Source organism: Panicum virgatum, chromosome 6K, assembly GCF_016808335.1.
Source record: "Panicum virgatum strain AP13 chromosome 6K, P.virgatum_v5, whole genome shotgun sequence".
NCBI lineage: Eukaryota > Viridiplantae > Streptophyta > Magnoliopsida > Poales > Poaceae > Panicum > Panicum virgatum.
The window spans coordinates 30,954,450-30,974,389 of record NC_053141.1 but is presented as its reverse complement, the minus strand read 5'-3'; the positions used below and the strand labels follow the sequence as shown (position 1 = coordinate 30,974,389).

General features: G+C 41.3%; 1 protein-coding gene across 2 annotated transcripts; it reads right to left on the bottom strand.

The window, feature by feature from the left end:
• Positions 1-16,846: 16,846 nt before the first annotated feature.
• On the bottom strand, positions 16,847-19,669 carry LOC120713601. Of its 2 annotated transcripts, XM_039999529.1 has the most exons (4): positions 19,653-19,669; positions 19,517-19,599; positions 17,784-18,192; positions 16,847-17,292 (listed from the first exon to the last, which is right to left on the bottom strand). In XM_039999529.1, exons 3-4 carry the CDS (start codon positions 18,174-18,176, stop codon positions 17,056-17,058), a joined length of 630 nt encoding a protein of 209 aa, XP_039855463.1. In that variant the 5' UTR covers positions 18,177-18,192; positions 19,517-19,599; positions 19,653-19,669; the 3' UTR covers positions 16,847-17,055. The 2 variants fall into 2 exon arrangements, with proteins under 2 accessions (XP_039855463.1, XP_039855462.1); XM_039999528.1 differs by lacking the exon at positions 19,653-19,669 and having other exon boundaries at positions 17,784-18,221; positions 19,517-19,605.
• Positions 19,670-19,940: the final 271 nt, after the last annotated feature.

Sequence of the window (19,940 nt, the reverse complement as noted above, 5' to 3'; positions counted from 1 at the left end):
TGAACAATGCTTGTATTGGACTCTACTGATTTCGTGCCAACCAAATACGGAGAATTCATGTCCATCCTCAACATGTTAGCAAAATTCTTACCCTCTACATGGACATCATGCTAAATCTTCCCGATATAAATAACCCCTTATTTCTTTTTTTTAAATACAGCTTACAAGCACTACATTTAGAAAGCACTACATTTAGAAAGGAGGAATTCATCCCCCAAAGAGAACGCAAAAAATGGAAATGCGCACAAACTTTCAGTGCCACAAGCAACCTGCAGGTTTCGTATACTGTGGGTACTACTTGTGCGAGCGCATGAGGGAGCTCGGGAGATACACAACTGATCCCGATCGTGTAAGGGTCTACTCTTTGCTAGGGATAGATGCATAAGTGCATGTTGTTATTGTGTGCATCTAACACTAGGCTGAATTTTATGGATTTTTATTTGCAAGATCAACTGATAACCCACAATGGTCCACTCCATGAGAAGCAACTTCTCAATATACTCGACAATTTATGTTGTTTTATTTTGCATGATGTTGTCCATGTACATCAGTATTTTTTTCACCCTGAACATGAATTGGCAACTGAAAAAAAATATGAAGGCCTTCACCAGTGGGACACTCAGCACCTCCGTGCCGGCTCCAATAGCGTCAATCAGGGGGAATAGAACAAAATCATTTATTCTATCAGCACTTTGATGATGTATATACTCTAATGATGCACTATATGATTTAATTTTGAATTTGTAAATATTTATATTTATGCATTATATTCAATGATGGTCACAATATCGTTCGATCGCACACTAGCTAGCTTGATATTTGAAAATTGGCGGGAAACAGAAATTAAACAACAACGGGGTTTGGAAAATTTAAAAATAGTGAATTTTTAGGTGGGAAACCCACTTCTAGGGTTGGGTGATGCCCTGACCTGACCCTGGAAATGCATTTGCAAGCGTGGGTAAGGTGTGACCACCCATGGAAATTGATGCCTTGACCCACCCCTGATAATGTATTTTCAAGGACGGTGATGCCTTGACCCTCCCGTGAAAACCCATTTACAGGGGCGGGCGCTTTACCCGCCCCTGCAAACAACATTTATAGTTGCAAGAGACAGGAGCGGGTATCGCTCCCGCCCCTACAAATGCTGTTTTACCCGCCCTACAAATGATTTTTTTGTAGTAGTGCTTGAAGATGCGATGTGGATGCCAGGCCTCTTGTTGGACTTGCCATCTTACTGTAGGAAAGGTTATGTTAGCTGATATCATCTTAGGTTCTTATGATCTTTCTACAGAAAGTCACGGCAGACAAAATGAACTGTGTTGTTGTTCACATTGACAACCCTCATCCAGATGGATGTTATGCAAGTACACCTTCTGTCTTATTATAAGGTGTCCACGAATTTTATTTATTAATAACAAAACTTTGGAATGTCCAGCAACACTTAGTTGGACTATTTAATACATAATTATTTTTAGAAAACAAACGTGGTGTGTGTAAGTATGTGTTATTGACAATCTGTAAAATAGCTTCGTTTCTCATATTGTGAAGATTTTGCTATTGCTAAATGTTGCCAAACATTCTAGATTGGTGGATAAAAACATTTACCATTCAAATTCTTTTGTAACTATGTAGTGAATGTGAGGAACCGCCCAAATTATCTCGACTAAACCGGGTTATCATCCATTGATCAACCCAGCTTAAGCGAAATAATCCTGGTAGTCCCCGATATGCGCCTGGAGCATCGCCCAGGAACAACTCGCATACTATTTGTTCACATCATGGCAACCATCACAAGGATATAGGAGAGCAGAAATTTAAACTTTTGATTACAAGTCTTAACTATTTTACAAAAACTCATGAATTTAACTATAACATAAGCAACTACACATAAGTGTTTTCAGCAATTAAACTTTCTTTACAAACGAAGATGTATCCTAGATTTAGGTGGATATCCTATCATGTTTTTCTTAGATTCAGAGCCAAAATGCAGTAGAAAAATTTAGAGTATTAAGTTGCAATAATGATGTCCTCACTCAAGACACCACTTGCATAAGATTTGAGCAACATCCACCATCCATCCACATTGCTAGCCCCGGTGGGATGAACGTGCCCATCACTCCTTAGAAGAAAACCTGCAACACAATTTAATGGCAACATTGTAAGTACATTTCATACTTGCAGAGCTTATCTATAATACTATGTACATTTGGTGGATATATGAGGCTAGTAAAATTTTAACATTTATCTATAGAAATGCGAGCATAATTTATCAAGTTAATAAGAAAAAGACATGGGATCTAATATTTCTATATCAAGCACCAATGCAATTGCATATGTAAAGTGATCATGTAATCGCGAGCTCAATCTTCCATAAGCATGCTCAATGACCGAGAGCACGACTATTGCAATAGATTAATAACCCTGTAGGGGTGTACAACTTTTCCCACACGAGAGCAAGACCAACGACCATACCCATGATCAAAGATAAGTGTTGTTTCATGCCTCAACCTTTCACACAAACACAACCGTCTATGAGCGAACGGTTGGGGAGGACAAATGCATCGGAACCGCCGATCACACTCCATCACAACTCGCACCGAATCTGATCAAGGCAACGTGTGACTCATGCTAGTTGGCTTACCATCTCATTATTAAGCATGTGGTTTGTACGTAAAAGTGATCAAGTATCAAAGCAATGACGCATCGGTCCTTAACCAACTCAAGCAAGTCTAAGCCACATGGATTCCACTCCCAACATGGCCCTATCACACTTGCTCAAGTCTCGATCCATCATTCATACCTTGCTCATGTTTTAATCTTTCTCATCTACTCAAGTATATTTAGGCAAAAACCCTATAGCTTGGGAGTGATGGTGACCTTGCCATCTCTCGACTTCTACCGTAAGCTAAGCATGGCTAAGCAAGTTAATTCGAGGAGTCTAAGCATTCATACTTTACCAAGTTATTCTAGAGCTAGAAGGGAACATGCCAAGTGGGTTCTACGCATATCAAATGAAATAGATAGGGTTAAGCCCATGCACAAGCAATAATTTATAATAACAAATTAAGATTCAAAAGTAAGGTTTGAGATACATAGGTGCCTACCTTGGTACTCTGCAACGCAACACTCTGAAACGTCATTATCTAAGAAAGTAGACAAAAACATGAATTAAAAAAGGTGCCATGAATGCATATGCTTATAAGATGCAATGACTTATGAGAGGTAAAGGCTAACATGATTGAAGGTCATAAATTAAGCAACTAAAAGAGGTAAACTCAGGGTACACAACATGACATAGAGTGAAAATGCAAAACAATTACTCATGCATTGGCACACCCTCTACAAGATAAGTTGTAACATGAGGGTGTCATAAAAACTAGTTATGCTATTACTATTTATCATATAAGTTAACAATAAGTAACTCACACAACATCAACCATCAACCAAGGGAGTTAGTTCATGATTGATATTAACCAAGAGTACTAGAACTTACAAGTTCATAACATTATTAGTATAGCCAACTTTAGACAATTTAAATTAATGGGTAGCTGCTAGCAACATCACATTTTAGTTAAGGTAAGACCATACTATAAAGGAGAAGCTAGCAAATCATGTCCTGCTTAATTAAGACAAGCATCATCATTATAAGTTAATTCATGGAGGTTCCTAACCATAAAAGCATATCATATCCATCTTTAATTACCAAGAAAGTTGATATAGCTTACATGGGCACAATTGATTCGCTAGGTATTCTATAGGTAAACTAGTTTTAGAACAAGCATATATAAATTAACATCCTTCTATAAACATCTAGTGAAAGATAATATTTATCAACAACATATCATGACCATAGCTAACTAACAAGATTCATTTCATGATTTTAGAAGAGTGTCATAAACTAATTAACCATGCATTCAACTAGGTAGCAAGCTCTTAATTACTTAATTAGAAACTATAGGAGTATTCAACTATTTCATATGTGTTATCAATTTTAGACAGTAGATAAAGGTTCAACAAATTAAGCAAAATTGGATCTATGATTTTAGATGCACATATTTATTTATTGTGCAATTTACAAGTTAATTAGGTTTAACCAAACATGGATTAAACTGTACCAATCTACAAACAAATAGTGCCCACTAATATCTCTAATGGATAGTACATATCATAAGGAAGCTAGCAAAATTGGTTTCATAATTTTCGGACTAACAGAAAATTAATTATGCAATTAACATGATAAACATATCTTTAATAAACTGGACAATAATATAATTAATTTTGGTGTAAACTTATTTTTAATAGGTAGAGATCATCAATACAAAACCAAGAAAATTTGTTTCACATCAATCGGATATATATTCAATTTTATATGAATTGTGCAAGATGATGCAGGCATATGTACTTAAACCAGCAAACTGCACCTTCCTGCTACAGTACCCTGCATATGTAAAAGCTTGAACTGCAGACCGTCTAGTGGTGAGTGGCGGACTATCCGCGGTAGAAAATTCTGGGGACGTGTTTTCTGTAGAGACTCGGTATTGGAGGTCATGACTTGCGGACCGTCCGACTCTAGATTGCGGACCGTCCGCTCGTCGGCCGAGACTCACCGGCGAGGTCCCTGGCGAAGACTGCGGCAACGGTTTCGAGTGCGGTTGTTTCTATGGGTTCCTAAGGACATGGGGAACTTGTTTTGGGCACTAGATTTGACATGTATGGGTCTACAAAGCTCTAGGTCCTCGATGGTGAGATGCCATGGATGGGCTAGTGACCTTGAATGGGGGCACAAGAATGAAGGTGAGCAGCGAGGGGAGCTCACCGGCGATGAGTAGAGCACGAGCAAGGTGCCACTTTTTGGAGTAGAGTGCCGTCGGTATAGATCGAGTCGAGTTCATCCTTGAGGGCTTGGTGAAGAAGAAGAAGAAGAAGAAGAAGCTTGGGGATGGCCTTCTCCTAGGTCTCCAATAAAGAAGAGATGGTCGAGGTGGTGGAGAAGCTCGTCAATGTCGTCCTCCGCTAGTCCTTCGATGAACTCCAGCAAGGGTGGTGGATTTGGTGAAGGAAGGTGGGTTTTTCCTGGCTTTGTTGGGGGAAGAGAGCAAGAGGAGGGAGAAGAGCTTCTGTGTTGGAAAGAGGGGTAGTGGGCGATGGGTGAGGTGGTGGTTGGATTGGGCTCAGTGGGACGCGTGGTGAGGATACGTGGCGCAACTTCTCTGCAGATGTGACACACACCCAAGCGCTTCTCGCGAACAGTCCGCGGTAAAGGAGCGGACAGTCTGAAGAACGAAGTCACATAACATTTTGGTTCTATATGGAAACTTCTCTCTTTGCTCCAATTTTCAAAACTGATATTCCAAGCTTCCAAAAATCATGCCAATTTTTGTGCTGATACTAGAAATCAAGAGCAACCAATTTTTCTTAGAATGGGTATAAAAGCTATTGTAGATTTGAAACGGAAATTTTTCTCGGAATGCTATTTTTGGTTTTTTGGCTGAGCTATTTGGTTTCAAGATGGTTTACTAAAATCTTGGAAAAATCACCTAAATTCAAGTTTCTCAAAATAGTATTTTATCAAAGCAATTCCCAACATAAGTTATATAATGAAAATGCAAGTTGCTTCTCAAATCATGAGTTTCAAATGTATCAATAATTCAAAATTAAATTCAAATGCATTCAAATCAAACACAAATTTTTTATGAATGTTAACAACAATGCTCATTATGCAATGCTTAACATGATAATTACATTTGGGTTGTTACAGAGAATGACCTATCAGATGAGTTCAAATTAGAAGCATGTTTAGCAAAGAAAATACGCTCTATCATCCAATCCAGTTATTATATACTCCCTCCATCCTATAAAACTAGTCATCCTAGAAATTCTAAGACAAATTAAAAAGTAGGTAAAATGACCATGTTTACCCCTATATATTATCCATATTTGGCACTAATTGATTCTTGCATGCACATGCACTTTCTAAATAGGGTAGGATGATTTGTTTTTTGGGATAAATTTTGAATCCCAGGATGACTAGTATTTTGGGATGGAGGGAGTACCTATCTATAACATTCTAATATTTCTAAAATATTGTAATGAATATAAAAACATAGAATATCATGCAATGTAAGGACATCGCATGACAAACAAAAGCAAATAACAACACTTGTTCATGCAGATGGTCAATTCCTCATATAGTTTGACTATACACTATTGAAAATAACAAAATCATTTGTAAGAAAAAACAACCGACGTTCAAGGAAACTTTAGACGAACTTTTGATAGATTTTCTTGGGAAGAAAGATTATGAGATCCATAAGTAAAGTACAATAGATAATGTTCAGAATTAAAAATCTTGAATCAGCAAATCATGAAGAACATATCAACATCAAACAGATTATTACAACATCAAAGTAAACAAAGGTTCATCATGCCTTCAAAGCTTATCACTTTGGCAGAAGGAACAAACTTCAAAATCACTTGATCTCATTAAGTAGCCATTCTTTCCTCATGTCCATTGGAAGTGCCTTCAGTGATCTGAACTGGAAATTATCGTATCTAAGCATATTGCAGGCTTTGAGCCAATCCATAGGGGCCAGATCAGGTATTTTTTTGAGTTCTGCAATGACATCCTCAGGAGAAGGTTTCTTGTGTATTAATTGAGGCACAAATGGTATTGCAAAGCTTGAATACTTGGAAACCTGGAAATTACAATAAATGATTATATGTTAAAAACTAGAAGTCTTTTGAGCACTCTAGCAAATCAGTTATTTGGACAACTAGCTGTTGATACAAGAAAAGAGGACCACAGAATAAGAATTATGCACAATGTAATCACTTCAGGAAGCATATGCGTTAATTCAACAGATCTGTTGCTTAACATAAACAGTTTAATAGGATTAAGTAAGGTTATATACAAACTGGTTAAGCAGTAAGGTAAATATTCTTCAGCTAACGATCCTTATTAGCTCGTCAAACTTATCACTGTATCCAGAACTTTTCAAAAGCTTTGAGAAGTAAGGAAAATGTAAGACAACACCTACTTCTTATCTATCTGTGCTATGAAAACTGGGAAATAATTAGTAAGGCATGAAAAAGGAAAACCAAAGTTAAATCAATGGAAATGATTGCACCTCGTAGTGAGAGCTAGAAGGCTCACACAGATCTTTCCTTCGCCTTTTAGTTTTATGCCTTGCTTGCATGATGGACGACCCAAGCAGGTAACGTCGCATTGACACCCCATGACCGCTCTCACGTTGAAATTTTCGAGGGACACGTCTTGAATTCTTTTTACATGGTAGAGCCTCCATATATTTAAGTGCAAGCTCATCATTAGGTGCCTGAGGAACTGAACTATCAGTTTGTCCTATGATTGACTTCAATGATTTCTCAATCGCTTCAAATGGTTTATGGCAATGAGGACAACGAAGTACACAATGTTGATATATCATGGGATACTCAAGCCCCAATCCACACTCTCCACATGATGTCCAAAATGCAGTTTGCATCTGAACTGCTACTGGAGTTGGGGCAGGATCAACATCAGTAGCAGGTGCATGCACAATTATATCCATACATGGAGGTGAAGCAGGAACCATAGCTGAGGCGCCAATAGGGTATCCTTCAGCTTGAAATGAAATAGTCGTGGCCCTAATACAAATGCAAAAAATAGGATTCATGAGATAGTCAACAATGCAAGTTAAATAAAAGTTATTGCTGCAGGTACGAAAGCAAATTGTGCTGCTCAAATATAATTTATTAGCAATACAAGGATAATGTTCCAGCATAGCTCCACATAAATAAAGGGAACATAAAGTTTTCAGATCACATGTACATTAAATATTTATCAATTTCGAAATATGAGGTCTCATCAGTTCCATTACTTTCCAAGCGTTATTGCTTTTAATTTCAGGATATATTCTGCTTCTAGTTTACATGTTCTGAAAACCTGAACTAAAAACAATTTCACAATAAAAATGGTAGAATAAGCAACCATGATGAAAATCAGAAAATGTGAGACAAAATTTACACGAACAGTATATTATCACCAGGATCCTATAGTAACGATTGATTTGCACAAAAATGAAATCACACAAATCAGACACTAGTGAATTAGCCATGCATAGCAAAAAAGCAAATACAGAGCAATCAGAAATGTAGCTATGGGAAATGAATTAATTCAATTGCTTGCGAGGTTCCATGAATAGAGATGTTATGGGCGATGTACTAGCTACCATTCAGTTCATATTCCAACTGGGTATTTTCCACCCTAAAAATACCAATGAATGAAACAGGCTGAGGGCCCCAAACTCTTTATTCTTCCTAAGTTAGTTCTTTTAGGACGCTCTTCTTCTATCATCGGCCAGCTCTTGCATCACATCTTAAGCACCCTCACCCCACCATGCATCTCACCTTGTCTGTGGCAGCTCTCACAGCCACAACACCAACTGGTCAAGTTCCCATTGCTGCCAACACCGACCTCCCACCCACCCACCCAAAAGAAACCCCTCCAATTCCTAACCCTGACCCTATCAAATTGAGGCTCCGCAGACAGCAAAGTGTCGCAGGAGATGGGCAAGAGCTTACTCATCAGAATAAACTGTAGCAAGTGTAGAGGCAAGCAAAAATCATGACGAGGTGCAATCATAGTCACAAAGTTCCTAGGTCGACCGGGTCGAGGAACGGGGTCGAGGGTCGTCACTTTATAAAATTATGATACGAAGGGGGTATACATCTATGGAACGATAAATTATTATGTGGGACGCGACCCTGATTCATCGGGTCGATATCTTCGGGTCGATAAAGACAAAAACTATATATATGCTACTAATGAAGAAACTAATCTGCACAAGCATATAAGAAACATATAAAAGAGTACATTTAGACCATGCTACACGTACTCAGCTCATTGTCTAACAAAAACCACACTAATCCATTGTCCTTAACCTCCTTATCCCAATTAAATCTGCTAGCAATGGGGCTGCGACCCCTTTCAAACCGGGACACGATCCAACCTTGAATGGGACACTGACCCTCTTCGACCCCGACCCTCGAATCGGAACTACGTTCCCGGGTCGAGGGACGAGGCATCGACCCCGAATCCTGTGACTATGGGTGCAATGAGGGAGCAGCATAGCAATGCAAATAAAGAGCAATCAGAAATGTAGCTATAGCCGGAGATAGCCGCTGAGGAAGAGAGAGCAGCTAGGATAGTTCAAATTTAACGCTATGATTTAGCTGCCGCTAATAGCTGTTCTTAGCCGGCGATAGCCGCTAAATTAGGCCTTCGTTTAGCGGCAGCTAGAAATTTTGACAGACCTTCAGTAGAGAGTAGACAATGGAGACTGGATTTTGTTGTGTTAAGTCTCCTGACGATTGATCTGAACTCTATGTTCTTTTGCTAATAGTCCTGGACAGGAGCAATGTTACAGTGGGCAAGTGTCATGTATGCACTTATATGAAATGCTTATGTTGTCAAGTGTTCTCTATCTCGTAATGACTAGTGGATATGGGCCTTGTTTAATTTCCTTCAAAATTCCAAAACTTTACAAGATTTTTCATCACATCGAATCTTTTAACGCATGCACGAAGTATTAAATGTATAGCTAAACAAAATAACTAATTACACAGTTTATCTATAATTTGCGAGACGAATCTTTTAAGCCTAGTTAACCTATGGCGGGACAATAATTACTAAATACAAACGAAAGTACTACAGTACTTTACACCCAAAACTTTATGCATCTAAACAAGGCCATATTAACTTTTAAGTACCTTTATGGTCTTGGTCTCCAGTACTGGATGTTATGGTCGTGTATTCCTGTATTACAAAGGTGTTTATTTCTAATTTTTACCAAAACAGCTAATAAATGACTTAGCTATAGCTATAGCTATAACCGGCTTTAGCTTTCCTTAGCTGCTGCAAAGGCTGGCAGCTAAGAGGCTTAGCCGGAGATTTTAAATATTGGTCGGTACTAGGTATAGCAAAGGAAAGCAAATTTTCCTGTTGTAAAAGAATTTTGAAAGGTCAAGTAGGTTAGTCTGAACCTAAACCTCACATACGTATCCTATAGTAGACACGGTCCTGTTGGGAGGGCCATTTGTCGAGCAAACAGATCGCTTTACTTTCTATGAGTGTCGCGATCACCTTCAAGTCCGATTTCCTCACAATCTATTCACTGATTTAATACATCGAGTGTTAGCAGATTTGGTGGCGTTCCTCCCAAACTCGAGTGCAGGCGTGTAGGAGTGTACTGCCCGGCACACTGATTACAGAACACGTCGTAGTTGTCTGTTGTTAGGGTTACAGACTAGAGAGGGAATTGGGGATTAGCCAACATCGAGCCCAAGATCTGGTTCTGAATATCTTAAATAGGGAGAGGCTTGCCTCTAGTAGTCTCAGATGACGGAGTTTGCTCTGATTCATCTAGAGAGCCGCCAAAACTCGATCGGGTCGAAACGCTCAAACCCCCAAACCCTAGGCAAATGGAGAGGGAGAGAAGGGAACGGGGTGGAGAGGAGCGGACGGGGGTGTGGAGTGAGCGTACCAGCTAGCGGGGAAGACAACGCCGGAGGGAATCGAACAACTCTCGACGGGGAAGTAGCGAGCAAGGGCCACCACTGCTCCAGTCGAAAGAGCAATCTTTCAGACACGAGACGGGAAGGTGGAGAGTAGCGTACGATTACCCTAGCCTGTGGTGGTATACTTTGGGCCTGGAAATTCCCCCTCCAGGCCTTAAGCCCCTAACGAGAAATCTCAGATCACGATGGATTTTCCTCTGATTCATGCACCGAGCCGCCAAAACTCTAGGTTGAGCTGTATTCAGCGCTTTTCAGTGCTCGAGGGCCTGCGCTTTTCAGTGTATTCAGCGCCGCGAGGAGGCGACGCGACGCTGCAAAACTCGAGAAATTATGGGGCCGTGATGGTGCTGTGCTGCTCGATCACTTTGAAGAAACGGAGATGGGAGACGGGCGGCATATCAGAATCGGCACAGTAGCTGCAGGACAGGGGCACGTCCTACTCTTTGCCGAGATCCAAAACTCCAAATCGATAATTTCACAGCGCAGATCTAGCAAAGGCCAGGCGATACAACACGCAAAACCCTAAGCACGATGTGGACAGAGAGGAGCGAGGAAGGGAATGGCGAGGAGAGGAGCAGACGACGGGGATACGGGATACATGTGAAGGAGTGAGCAACTGAGCATACCAGCCGTCGGGGAAGACAACGCCGGAGAGGCGCGGAGGTCGCCTGGGAATCGAAGAGCACGTCGAAGCGAGGGCGAGTACTGCGCGACTCCGGTCGAAAGAGGCGAATGAAATACTCGTGAGTCCTGACGTGGGTGTTGGATTTATCGCGTGAGTGGTGGGCTCCCCGGCCCAAACTGATGTGTCATCTTCCCGTTGATAAATTGCGACACATCTCATCTTTTCTTTTTTTGACAGTACATCTCATCTTTTCGATACTTTACAAACTGGGTGTTTGTGCAAGTATAGGCCCGTTGGACTGGGTAAGCTTTGTCCATAAACTACACAGTGAAAGAGAGAGCCAATGTTTGCCCTCGTCAAAAACAAATTACTTAGCTCGTTTTAGTAGAATTGACACAGTCTGAAAACCTGAAATTAGTTTTACAATAAATGTTCTAGAATCAACAATTCAAGAGACTTTAAAATGCAGAGGTTGCCTGGGCAGTGAGCAGCACGAGGCTAAGGCACACTTGTAGAGCAAAACTAATAGCATACGCCCCCGCCGCCGGCTACAAGCGCGCGTCCCCTTAGTGAACCCCACAGTTATTAATGCAGAGCAAGATGTCTCAACCAATAGCACACGCCGCATGACGTCTCCGCCCGCTCAAGCGAGCGCTTTGCTAGTCGCCTGCTCCCTTCTCTCTCCTGTTTCTCTCTCTTCTTGCTCGTAGAAATGGCTATCCCGTGGAAGACGGAAAGTTGTTTGGGCATGGATCCTAGCTTTACTAGATTTGTAATATTTACTATTCACCTAGATATAATATAACTTATATTTAGGATCATAGCTAAAGGTCTTATGACCCTACAAAAGTTAAAACGATCTCGGTTCCTATGGAATAAATACGATTTTCTAACAAAAACATGTCTGTCCATAAAGATATCTGATCCCGATCATGCGTGCACTACAGGAAACGACTTAGTTGCCGTGTGCCTAAAGTTTGCCGTGGACAACTTCTCGGGCACATGGCAAGCAATTTTTTTGTTGTGTGTCACCCAAAAAAACACACAGGAAATGTTGGGCACACGGCAAAGCCATGCTTTGTCGTGTGCTTTTTTCACACAGCAAAATAATAAATTTGCCTTGTGCTTTTGTTCACATGGCAAAGTAATAAAAGTTTTTCCTCTTCTCACCTCGAAAATTTGATACATTTTTGCCTTTATTTGCTATATTTAACTAATTAATTTGGTACACTATGTAGAAATTTTAAAAAAAATAGATGTTTGCTGTGCGCCAAACCAAAGATATGGCACACGGCAAAGTGAATTTCAAATTTTGTAAACGACCTTGGATGGAAAAATAGCCTAAATAAAAGTTATAGATCTCAAGAAGTTATAAAAGTTTGTAGTTGACAACTTTTTAATTTGAATTCATTTAGAGCCGCAAACAAGCAATTTACACTCAAGTGAGTTTGTATTGCAGTGGGATAGGAAGTTACACACGAGGGGGAGGTCACGGGTTCGAATCCCATCGGCCACGCGTGGCGCACAAAAAATGCCGCAACTTGCGACATCGATGGAGCAGACAGGTGGCTGGCCGGTGGGGTCCTCCCCAGATTAAATCTTTTTTGTTTCCTATTTTTAAAATCTGTTTTCCAAAAAAAAATTGCTGAGTGCATTTTATCACTCGGCAACTCTTCGCCATGTGCCCGAGAAAACGACCCATGGCATAGGGCCACTTTGCCGACGTTTGTATGCCGTGAGCGGTTTGCCAAAGGATGAACAACACACGGCGAAGTGTTTCCCATGTGCCAAAGGCACACGACACAGCGTGTGAATCCTATAGCGATGTTCACTAGAAGTAAAGACAAGTGGGCTTACTAGTAAGCCCATCTCTAGCTATTTCTATAGCCATCAACATTTTTGCATTCAAATTTTGATACTTCGCAGTTTCACACAAACACTACTACAAAAAATGATTTGTAGCAACACCCCAATTTTTTTTAGGGTGGACCAAAATGTCACCCGTTCTGACAAATTGGGTGCGAGTATTGTAGCAACCAAGCCGCACTTGTAATCCTCAGCCGCCCCTACAAATGGGTGCCATTTTTAGGGGCGGTTGGGGGTGAGTCGCTCCTAAAAAAGAACTTTGTAGGGGCGGTTCATCCCCCCACATTGTGACACCCTAGGTGTCTGCACAATAAAACTACATTTATTTCTTGTGCTTCATGTGTGAAATTGTTTGAGCAAGGGCCTATTTTTAAAATTTTAAGGACCTTTGTGTAATTATGAATTGTTCTAAGGTCAACGGTATAGTTTTATTTGAATAGGATGTGTGATTATAGTTTTTGTGGAGGGTGTATTTGCAAATTGTAGTGTAATCATTGCTTGGTAGGAAATCTTTCATTTCAGCCTAGATTTAAAGTGATTTTACATTGAAAAAGACAAAAGTCCTTTGAATTCAAATCCTCCTTATGTTTTCAAAAATAACTCTTTAACCTTTGATCAAATAAATTTTTGCACCACATCAAAGTTGTAGAACTTGAAAAGTTGAACAACTTTCATGTTGGGCACTTTTTCATTTGAGCCCTAGATTAAAAGTTATTGCTGGTTTACAGCTGGGTCCCTAAAATTTTCTGAATTTGCAAATCAGTCCTCTTCTTCCACCTCAAGCCTGCTTCCTCTGTTTCACTGACGCCGCCGCTGGACAGTGCCGCCCGCCGCTCTGGGCCGCCTCCCCGGCCACCTCCTGCTTGCGCTGACATCCACGCGTCGCGCCCAAGCTTCCACCGCCGCTTTTGCCTCGCGCCGTGCCCTCTCCTCTCCGTGCCACGCGCCCAGACCCACCCGCCGGCCGCCACCTCGCCGCCGCCGTGGCCCGTGCAGCGCAGCACCCCGGACCAATATCTCGTGCGCGCATGAGCACTACAAGTACCCCAGCAAGCTAATCCGAGAGCTCTTTCGCTTTTTCCCTACTCCGACGCCTCAGAACGCCGCCGCCGCCGCACAGAGCTCCGCCGCCGCATGCTCACCGTGGAACTCATAGCTCCGGTCCTCCTCCGCCCGCGCTGACCACACCAGCAGCTCCGCCTTGGCCCCGCGAAGCTCACCCACCACTCCTCCTCGCCCAATCCCCACCGGAACACCCCCGCCGATGAGCGCCTCCGCCGCCGCCTCACTATCCACCGCCCTCCTCCGACCCTCTCCCGACATGCCACGGGCACCAAAGGGTGCGGCTCAGTCTCCTCTTTGAGTTCCCCAACATCTCCCTCGCTGCCGGTAACCGGAGTCGCCGGGATCCGCCACCTCCATCGTTCCCTGTTTTTCCCCACTGGCCGAGGACCCCCCTGTTAGAATTCAAGAAACCCCAGGGGGCTGTCTGCGAAGCCCATGACTCATTTGAATAGTGTCAGCAGGGACTTCTTTGTTATTTTTGTTGCAAACTTTGAAATTCCATAGAAATTCGTAGAAAAATCAGAAAAAGGCAAATTTTAATGTTCTGGAATCCTCATGAAGAGATATTTGCAGTAGAATCATAATATGTTGGGTGTTAGTTGAGAGTTTTTGCTGTAAAAATAGATTTGTGTTACTAGTGTTTAAATGCTAGTTGTTTTTATCTTTTTCTTAACTGATGATTGAAACCATGTTTTGCTGTGAAATTTTTATGGTGAAATGTTCATGTGACTCTACTATTTCTATAAAAATTTCATGGTCATTCCTTCTGTTTAGCTATTTCTTTGATTTAATGCTTCTTAAGTGAGATTTAATCATGATAAATAGTTTCCTTATTTAGAAAATCCTGATAAATTTTTTGAGCCTTTTTTTAGTAATATGTTACAGTCTGTAAAATTTGATCACCAGTTCATGAATAGAACAGAATCTGAAAATGAATCTTGTTAGTTTGCTGTCAGTTTTGTTTATTTTCTCAGAATAAATTCTCTGTAGATTAAATCTGGAAAATTTTACAGTAGTTAAATTAGCTCTATGTAAAGCTCCTATTAAATTTCTAGCTTCTAGTTTGCTCTGGTCTAACCTGTATAATTCAATCTTGTTCTAGGAGTTGTCTGAATAAATGATTTGTCCTGAATAAATGGCTGCATGTTTTGGTATGAAATTTTCAGGGTAGATCACTCTGTTTACCTTCTGTTTGTTATAATTTTTGATGAATTTACTACTGAATGTGTGCTGAGTTAGGTAATTATTAGCAAACCATGAATTGCAAGCTATAGGATTCAACTACAACTTGTTTTATGAAGTTAGTGAGTTTCTTTTGTGCTGTTGATCAGGATGCCTTGTGTAGTTAGAAATATTAGTTATCTACTCTATAAATGATTGCCCATATTCTAAGTTGTGTTGCTATTTGTAGACTACAACTTTACCAGGAAATGAGCGTGTTTGTAATTTCATCTATTGCATTACATATAAATACGACTGCTCTATCGGACGGAATATACGAGCTGATCCCGGAGTCCGACGGAGGTGATCATGAAGCTCAAGTGAACGCCGTCGTACTGACGCTGACCCCCCGCCCTCGCTACACCCCCTGCCCTCCACACCACCGCTGACGACTCCCCTGCAACCATACCGCCGCTGATACCCTCCCCCCCCCTCCCACCACGCAGCCAGGCACCCCCCATCCCCTCTCCGCATCCAACCACTACCGCGCCAGGTGTAGATCCGCTAGAGAAATTAGCCCTCGGCCGCTGCCGAACCGATCTGCAGTCTCCGATCTGCGTGCCTACCCGTGTCGTCGGCCGGCTCCACCAACGCGTCAGGGGGGCGGAACCCCTTTCCGGGTAGGTGCCATCTCATCGCTGCCACCCATCCCCGATGAACCCAGCGGATACACTGCCCATTGGGGCACATGGGCCTGCGTTGCCGGCACCAAGGAACCCCCGCCCCCTGCGTATATACATATGTCGCGGCCTGCCTACACCGTCGCATGGGAGTGGAATGCCGCCTCTGCAGCCCATCACCACGGCGGACCCGATGGGTACACCACCGGCTGGCCGCGTGTGCCTTCATCGCTGGCCGGCTACATGATGCATCAAGGCTGGACAGGCGGATCCAGTCTTAGAATTGACAGTCATTAGTGTGGAAGGATCTATATCAAACTTTTTTTAGGCTGTGTGTCGTTTTAGCCAGAGGTCGGGAAAATTTCAAGACGATGTATCACCTTGATGTATTGTGCTTGAAATTAATAATTTTTTTCTTTTCCAAAAAAAAACCTTCATCGTATTTTTTTACCTCTCATGACAGAATGATAGAAAATTGAAAGCAATTATTATTTCTGCTGCTATGGGAAAAAAACCATATAACATAGGTACCCACTTCCTCAAGAAAAAATTTTACTCAAGGGACACAAGTAAATAATGTGCAGCGCTAATGGGTTACAATAAGTTGCCTTTATATATATTGATTTTTTCCATGGCTTTTCCGAAGCAAATTACTAAAAGTGCAAGACTTTCGATGTTTTTTCTCAAACTAGCACAAAAAATATGGTATATAGCACATCATCTATACAGCTAAGCTAGACATTTGAAAGAAAAGGTTAACATCAAATTTTGTAAAATTTCATGCAGTTTTTGGGAGAAATTAGAAGCGAACCACACTACCATGGAACCCACATGTACAAATAGTTTTAGAATCGCATCAAAATCAGCCTAGTAGATATGAACAAACTAACATATTAAATTAAAGTACACATAGTAATGGAAGGATAAATTCTGTCCAAGAAATATAAATTCCGGCTAGAAAAATCAAAAGGTAAAAATCCAGAACAGCTGATTACAACATCGAACTAAGTCGCCAAACAGTACCAATGATATAGAAAAAGTATCATGCATCATATGCTGCTCCATTGTCATCATTATAGCATGTTAGCAGTTTCGCTTCTTGATTTCCTTTAGTAGCCATTTCTTCTTTAAGTTCATAGGAAATGCTACAAGTATTCTGAACTCAAAAACATTGCGTCTAAGTATATTGAATGCCTTGAGGAAATCATCACGGGACAAGTCTGGTATTCTTTTTAGTTCTGCAACAACGGCTTCAGGAGAAGCTTCCTTTGGTATTCCTTGAGGCTCTGCTGGGTTTTCAAAACAGTCATCTTCTGCAGCCTGGATAAAAATAATATAGCACATCGAGTAAGTTATTATTCGGTTATCATTGACAAAAAAAACAATACCACCTAATCACAAATTAAATGCTTGAATGTGTGGGAAGTACAAACATTCAAAATTCAATAAGTCCAATTCCATCAACATAGTCATTTTGCCTGGAGTAGGTGAGGATTCAGGGTCTTACAAAAAATGTATCATGTGATGAATATGTAAAATAGATGTGTAAACCAGTTAATTTTGCAATAAGACAGCTTGCTACGCTTGTAAAAAAAAATGTAGTAGTAGAGCTTGCTAGTTTTTTTTGTAACAGTAGTGTGCTGAATAGTACAAAAAACACCTTAATATTCCTATGGTTTAAGTACTGCAAATTGTGTCATTCCATCTTTTACTTGTATCAATATCTAAAATTGAAAGCTAGGAGATCATGCCAATAGAAGCTATATGGATATACAACTAGAAAACAAAAAATAATGCAGAAATCATTGCACCTTGTAGTCAGCACCAGGTGACTTAACCAGGTGACCTTCTATTGGATGAAAACTCTCAGGAACACTTGCACTACTCTCTGTAGGCGGAAGAGCCAGCAATCGTTTTCCTGCAACCTTGTCTTTGTGAACAACAGATTTATTCTTTCTATGGGCACGGCCAACCGTCTCCTTTGCCACAAATGCATTATAACACATTCGGCACTTCATTAAGTGATCTAAATATTTAAGTTCATATTCAAATTGGAATCCACACTTATCACAGGATGTCCAGAAAGATTGCATTAGTGTCTGTACGGGGACTGGAACTCCAGCAGTGTCATCAGCATGAACAACAGGATAAGCAACCATAGCGAGAGCCATATCATGAGCAGAAGCACCATTGATTTCCTCCATTTTGTTCTACGACTTGCTGGCAAAACCAAGGTAGCAGTTTTCAGCCTTCACACAAATGAAAAAAGATGAGATCGATAGCCCGAAAAATCAAGAATACATGCCAAAAAAATATCACTTATACAAAGGCTCTAGATGCAAACAAAATATACTGGTTCCTCAAATATATATAATCTGACATACAAGTATCATGTTACTGTATAGCTCCATATTCATTCGTTCTAAATGAGACATGATGCCCAGAGATTGCGAGCCCATTAAATACCAATCTCACTTTATATCATTTCAAGCGATTATTTAAACATACGAGCCCCTATTTGTTGCAATAGATTCCAGGCATATAATATCATTTCTAGTTTAAGGATACGATCAAATTCTTGGTAAACATATGGATACATAAAAGAGATGGATTGAGCAAGACAAGATGAAACTATATCATACGGTTTGACAGGATGAACTAAATGTCTTCATTTAATTTAACACATAAAAAATGGTATGACATAAATAAACATAAGCACGGGCAGGCAAGACAAGATGAAATCATGAAACTGCACTAATATCTCCAAATATTGTAAACTCAATAAATAAATTAGAAATCTGTCAAAAATATCTTCATTGCTCCCTTTGCTTAACAATTCTGTGTCGCAAAGCAGTAAATTAACTTCTGAAATTTTTGGCGAAAGCTGTGGACAAAACTGAAGATGAACCTGTATACTATGCCAGTAAGAGGAAAAATGATGGTAGATTTTATAGGAATTGCTGACAGATCTTTCCATATTCTATGAGGTCCGCAATCAGATTCAAATTGGTTTTCCTCCCAATCTATTCCATTGATTTAGTACAAGGAGAGCAGGTGTGCAGGCGTGTACTGCATGACTGGGTGTTTGGAAGCTCAGCGCTGCGCCGCCGCATCTAGCTTGCGATTTGACTCTAGCGAGAAGTAGAGTAGAGCGAAGTTTCAGAGTTAGCAACGAATCACTCAGAGTCTCTGCTCGCGGGCCTGCACTTTTCAGTGTTTCGGCGGCGCAAGGAGGCGCTGACGCAGCAAAACTCGAGAAATTGTGGAGACGCGTGCTGGTGCTGCTCGATCACTTTGAAGAAACGGAGATGAGAGACGGGCGGCATGTCAGAATCGGCACAGTAGCTGCAGGGCAGGAGCACGTCCTAATCTTTGCCGAGATCCAAAACTCCAAATCGATAATTTCAGCGCAGATCTAGCACAAAGCCGGGCGATGCAACACGCAAAACCGTAAACACGATGCGGACAGAGAGGAGCGAGGAAGGGAACGGCGAGGAGAGGAGCAGACGGGGATACATGGGAAGGAGTGAGCAACTGAGCATACCAGCCGTCGGGTAGACAACGCCGGAGCGGCGCCGCCGCCGAGGTCGCCTGGGAATCGCAGAGCACGCCGAAGCGAGGGCGAGTACTGCACGACTCCGGTCGAAAGAGGCGAATGAAATTCTCGTGAGTCGTGACGTGGGTGGATTTATTGCGTGAGTGAGTGGTGGGCTCCCCGGCCCAAACTGATGTGTCATCTTCCCGTTGATAAGTTGCGCCACATCTCATCTTTTCGATGCTGGACAAAGTGGGTGTTTGTACAAGCAGGCCTCACTACGGGAAAGAACCAGAATCCCGTAGTGCCTGTTGGAGCGAGAAAAGCTTTGTACATAAACTCTCGTCAAAAACAAATTACTTAGATTATTCTAGCAGAATTGATAGTCTCAAAACCTGAAATTAGTTTCACAATAAATGTTCTAGAATAAACA